At 30.3% G+C, this 6618-nt stretch overlaps 1 protein-coding gene across 4 annotated transcripts in view; it reads right to left on the reverse strand.

Moving 5' to 3' along the window:
* LOC109833355 (protein ALWAYS EARLY 2-like) overlaps positions 1 to 6618 on the reverse strand; it is a 38170-nt gene that overhangs the window by 24463 nt on the left and 7089 nt on the right. For 3 of the 4 annotated variants that reach the window (XM_020401004.1, XM_020401002.1, XM_020401005.1), the window contains 2 exons: positions 5929 to 6206; positions 5473 to 5836 (listed from right to left, as the gene is read on the reverse strand). In XM_020401004.1, the coding sequence (XP_020256593.1) occupies positions 5473 to 5836; positions 5929 to 6206 (642 nt within the window). The remainder of the gene's footprint in view (positions 1 to 5472; positions 5837 to 5928; positions 6207 to 6618) is intronic. The other variant, XM_020401003.1, reaches the window with a different exon arrangement.

The raw sequence follows: 6618 nt of genomic DNA on the forward strand, positions 1-6618 counted from the left end.
TCATAGGGAATGAATCCACCATGATATCCCTCTGAGTTACATAAATACACACACACACACACACACACATATATATATATATATATATATATATATATATATATATATNCTAAGCACGGCATCCTTATAGATTATTTTTTTGCGCAATTTTTTCTCACATCATTTTTATGGTTCGTCACGTCAAATTTATCTTAAAATTATCTTATACTTTATAAACATGGTTTCATATGCTAATAATTAATTATTAACGGTCAATAATTTGCTCTATGAAATATTCATTTGGTTGTCGAAGTGGTTCATTTGCTTGTGGAAGTGATCAGTGCTATTGTTCGACATTATTCCGACTTGTATAGTTGTCGAAGTGGTTCATTTGCTTGTGGAAGTGATCAGTGCTATTGTTCGACATTATTCCGACTTGTATATCAATTCCAATTTCTTATGGAAGTGATCAGTGCTATTGTTCGACATTATTCCGACTTGTATATCAATTCCAATTTCTTAGCATCATTGAATTGCACATCTGTAAATTCCGACTATATCAACTATATATTTAGGGTATGACTGTATCAATTCCAGTATTTAGACCCGTGCAAAGCACGGTTTCTAAAAGATTTTCACAACTTGATTGTAGTCATTGATATTAACCAAAGGCTCTTCGTGATTTTATCCAATATGGTTTGACTCAAATTAATTGTTTTATGTAATAGTTTTAAACAATGACTTTTATTAATAAAAAAAGATTCATAACTTGTAAATCCCGTATAAGGGGAAAATAACCAGACAAAAACACATAAATCCCCTTGGAAATCAACTATATATTAGAAGCGTGGAATTCAATACACAAAAATTGGGCAAAAGTAGCCATATTGAGCTCATTTTAGACAATCATCCTTAATAGTCACCATAAAAGATGAAACACATACTCCAAACATGAGCATAATTAGGAGCTACCCGCAGAAAAGAAACATACCTTCACCAAATTGGATAGAATCATATACGTTTCTGCGTAGTACTGAACACAAATATACTATCTAAAAGATGTACTATAAATTAAAAATTACAAAATCTCATATGGACTCTTTTACTCTCCTATGGACTCACTCATTTCAAATTCTCTTCAACATTATCATGATAATAATCCTTCAACTTCGGTTCTTAAAAGAAATTTAAATTACCAATCTAATTTGTATTAAACCATATAAAATTTGTATTATAACCTACAAAGGGCTTCATGTTTTCACAAAAGCACATAAAATTTATATTGCTCAATTCAACTACCTAAATGTAATTCCATAATCTAATCACTAATCAATGAACCCAAAAGCTATATTTAATAAAATTAAACTATAAATATGTAGTCATTCAATCTAATCACTAATCAATGAACCCAAAAGCTATATTTAATAAAATTAAACTATAAATATGTAGTCATTTAAGAATTAATTAAGGGAGAAGTAATAAACTATAAATATGTAGTCATTTAAGAATTAATTAAGGGAGAAGTAATCATAATACACTGGTAAGTTTGAAAAGTAATCATAATACACTGGTAAGTTTGAAAACCAAGAAATAGCTAGCAAAAAAGTATAAAGATAAAGAGGCCCAATAAAAAAAGATTTTCCCTAAATGACGAATCAAACACTGATCAAAATCAAACATGAATAGAAAAAATTTGATCTAAATCAAACATGAACAACAAAAATAAGCCCTAATCAAGTATCTGACTGCATGAGGTTCAAATCTTACCACTAGCAAGTTTTCCTCATTTGTACGGTCTGATTGAATCAAATCCTATAACCACATCAATATGATTTCCCTAAAACTAAAATAAAATCTCAACAAAACATATCATAACTTTAAGAGGAAATCTTTAAATATGAAAAAACTAAAAGGCATTTTATAGTAGTGATCACACCTTGATTTTCTCGACGACAATGGTCGATCATAGCCCACTCATCCCTACAATGAATATTATAGTTAGTTTCTATGATGATTAATTTATCGAGGGATCTGTAGTTATCGGCAATCTGCGAATACCTCCTATTCAACCTCGGCCCTGGCCTCGATGCAGAAGAAGTCTGCTTTGGAAGGTGGGGCTGAGGCGACAGCGGGTATGCCTAAGGTGGGTGGTACCCATAAGGTTGGGAATAAGAATCAAAGCTTTGCGTTGACGCCGGAGACTGAGGAGAATAAGAATCAAAGATTAGGTCTTTTTCCTTCTCTAGGGCTAGTAGGTAACCCCTGCCCTTGATCCCCCCGCTAACGTGTGCCACGCCCTTGATCCCCCCGCTAACATGTGCCACATTCGAGAGTTTCTCGTTGAGATCTACAGTAAAGATCTCTCCGGAAGAGGTGGAGACGAAGACGTTTCCAGTGCTGAGATCGATGGCGGCGTCAGAGATGGAGAAGGTGTCAGGGAGGGGAGAGGAGAAGATGAGGCAGTGGGGGATGGGAGATCGGAGGTCATAGGAGGATATCATGGCGGGAGAGGAGAAAGCGGTGGATGGAGTTGTCATTCCCAACCATTTAATAAGAAATTGATATTCCTACTTAAGTGGGAATAAAATAATCAAATAATTTCCGATTATACCCTCCTTAAAAGATATGAATATATATATATATATATATATATATATATATATATATATATAATTTTATATATATAATTATAATATCACTAAATAAAAATTGAATTCTATTCTAATTAATGGAAATATCTGACTAGCTAGAATTTTCATTCTATTATGATACATAATCACCATTGATAATATACATTCTATATTATTTTCATATTTTTAGAATTTAGATTATCTTTTTTATTTTACATTACTACATTAGATTATTTTTTATTATTTTCTATTATTTTTTATAAATAATTTATAGAATAATAATATTTATAAATGGAAAATAAAATTTTTTATGATAATAAAAATTTTTAGGTTTGAGATAATAGTTATAACAAATTTTGTTAATACTATAATTCTGTTAATACTATATTTATAGTATAGCAGATCGGTCCTAAAAAAGTATAAGATATGAATAAAGATACAACAATCAAAAATCTAATCAGACATTCCTCTCATTTTGTTCAAAAAATGAGGATATAAGAAAAAACTAAAGAAGAAAGAATATCAGATACATCACTTCATAGGGAAGTTGAGGTGAAGCTTTATAACTTTTAACCATGTAAAGGGATGGAAACGGGACCATTAATATGCGTTTTAAGGTAAGATTTGGACTTCAGGTGAAACCCTACATGAGATCTATAAAACAAGCTGCCATGGTAGATCTATAAAAAATTCTCAACAGTTAAAACTCGTCAGGGAAGGCAGAGTTAAAACAGAGGGGAATTGAATTAAAGAAATAAGAAACTTAGGTAGCAAGCATTGCAGTCTGAAGAACACCTTTTAGATTTGTGTAATGCCATCAATATGGGGGGGGGAGGGAAACAGAAGATGATTAAACACTTTCATATAATACAAAGGAACACGTCTTTTTCATTTTTTTCAGTAAAGAAAGCAAATGCATTTTAGTGGCTTAAAACTGACAAGTTAATACAAGATCTCGTAGAAAACATGTAAACATTAGTTACCAAGACATGTCATTTTTATATTCTTTCACCAATACTGATCTTCTCTCTGAATTTTGTTCAATGAGAAAAAAAAACAAAGAAAATGCGTATTATTTTCAGGGAAACTTGTTCAAATAACAGGTACAGTCCCTCCAGGTTTCATACAACAGAGATTTTGATAAGACGAAAAAACAACCAATTACGTAGAGCTCCAAAAGCATGTACAGAATGATACATAAGCAAAATAAGAACCATGGAAGTAGAAAAGGTTGGTTGGGACAAGTTGGGGCTAAGTGGGATAATTGTTCCAATTGAACAATTTTATACATTTGGGATATTTTGAGTCGTGTAAAGTGAGACAATTTAGGATAATGGGACAATTTGAAGCTTTGATTTGACAATTCATGTGGGATAATTGATGATGTGGCACCTTATTAAAGTATAATATTTATTAATCAATTAAGTCTAATTAATTTACCTAATTGGTTTAGCATATTATTTGGTATGTTATTATAATATAATACATTATTTTACTTTATACTAAACTATAATATATTATATTATAATTACTAATCAATTATAATTATATTTAATGTTATTAATTAATTTAATATAATAATATGATATATTATATAATAATTGATATAATATACAAACAATATATTTAATATAATATTTCAATAATATAATATTTAATCAAATATTATAATATTTTGTTTAATTCAATATAATATTATTTAAAATATTAAATTATTATTAAAAATATAATATTTTATTCCTATTTTATGACAGTTACTATACTTTAATAGAATAATTGATGACATGGGACTCTTATTAAAATATAATATTTATATAATCATAATATCTATTAATAGTGCTCAATATAATTAACTAAATAATATTATTAAATAATATAATATATTTATTAATTTTATATAATATTATACTGTTAATATTATGTAGGTAATTTATTATAATTTTTATCATAGTAAATAAAATATTATTTCAATATTATAAACTACCATAATGTTAACACATAATAATAGTATTTCAAGGACGTATTAATGAATATAAGTAAAGTATAATAGAAATAGTAAACATATATATAGTAACATTATATTTATTAGTATAATTAATATATTATATAAACACGTATTATCAATCACTTTTATATCCATAAAAGTAGGGCGACAATTAATATTTTATTCAGAGCCACTATAATAAAATATATACTAAATAATATAAAGTAACATTATAATAATATAATACTAATATTATAATATATAAAATATTATTAACCAATATGTAATAATGATATATAATAATGTTATATTATATAATATTTTATTATCTTATGTTATAATAGAATTTTATAATATAATATAATTAACATATATTATATATTATAATACAATTAACATTTATTAGATATTTAATAAATTAGTGCTTCAAAATTATCCCACTTTCCTCGTGATTGTCCCAAAGTTAAGAATGGGGTAATTTTTAGAGGTTGAGATAAAAAGTTTGTATAGAAGTTGTGTAATTTTGGGAAAGTGGAGATAATTGTATTAATCTCATTGTCCCAATGAATAACACCTTAAAAGTAAAATCTCAATCTCATTATCCCAATGAATAACACCGTAAAGTAAAGTCCCAAAAATTATCCCACTTACCCCAAAATTACACCAACCTACCCCCCCCCCAAAAAAAAAAAAGGGAAAGTACGGAAGACACACTATAACATATTATATCAAAATGTGAGTCATTAATCTAGAAATTTCTGAGAAAAACGGTAAAAGGCAAAATTAGAACAACATATAGGTTACCACTTAAGCTGCATCCAAACTTAAAAGTAAATATCGTAAATATGTAGACAGAAAATGCTAGGAATTGGAAAATACCCCCAGAAAATAGTTGGCGACTCCTCTTCCTGGAACTCTTCCGAGCAGATTTACCATCTGTTAGCTCCACTTCTGATTCATCCTTCGCATTTCTAATATTAAGACCTTCCTCGGTACCACTACACGCTTCTTTGTCATCATCAAAATGATCATTTTTAGTCCGTGCTGTTTTTGATTGCTTTCCTTGAAGCTTCTTTTCCTTCTTGTGTGTCTCATATGTACTGGCACAACCAGTATCCATAAGATAGCTTAAATCTTTGGTAAAATCTCCATTTTCAGCTTCCCTGCTTCCTAAACTGACTTCGGGATAATCCTCATCGAAACCACCAATAGATCTTGAATCATCCATTTCTGAATCAGCATCCTATAAATTGTAGCCCAAAAAACAGTCAGATTAACCTACTGCAACGGTAAATTAAAGTGAAGCATAAAACTTGGATGACCAAAGCATAGGACCTTTCTTTCACCACTATAAACAGGAGAACGTCCTAAGTGTTCGCCCCTTCTGCCTGGAGTTCGAGAAACCTGTGGTGAGCCTCCTTTTTGAGATGCCTCTGCTAATGCTAGTGCTGCCACATGGACACCCTCATCGGCAGCAGTATTAACCTCGCATTTAGAACCATGTGTACCAACTGAAACCATCTTATCTGCGTCAGCTTTGCTGTACATACTACTAACCGGGATGCGGGGAGTCCTTTTACCAACAGCACGGGGTCGGCTACCTGGAAATAGATCTGGCAATTTTTCAAAAGGTTCAATTCCTCTCCTATGTGTAGAAGACTAGTACTGAAGGAAACAAAACCTAATCAAAACCTAACAGAAATCACATCTATGCAGGCCATTTTACCGGAATAGGGTGACAACCATTACAAGTCTAAGGATGCAAATTGAATGTAGGGGACCATGTTTTGTCATAGAAGAAGGATAGAGAAGTCACAATAAACTATATGCTCGAGAGCTGCATTTTGACTAAAGCAACAAAGAAGTAGAGAACATGGAAACCCAAAAAGAGGACACGTCCGTGAAATGGCTTGAATTGACTTAGTTTGTATATTGGGAAGCTGTTGTGGCAGGTCCCTTGCTTGAAGGAATTAACTTAGCATTTAAGAAAAGGAAGAAGCAAAACTTTTTTTTATAAACTCGAGC

Source organism: Asparagus officinalis, chromosome 3 (genome assembly GCF_001876935.1).
Source record: "Asparagus officinalis chromosome 3, Aspof.V1, whole genome shotgun sequence".
Classification (NCBI taxonomy): domain Eukaryota; kingdom Viridiplantae; phylum Streptophyta; class Magnoliopsida; order Asparagales; family Asparagaceae; genus Asparagus; species Asparagus officinalis.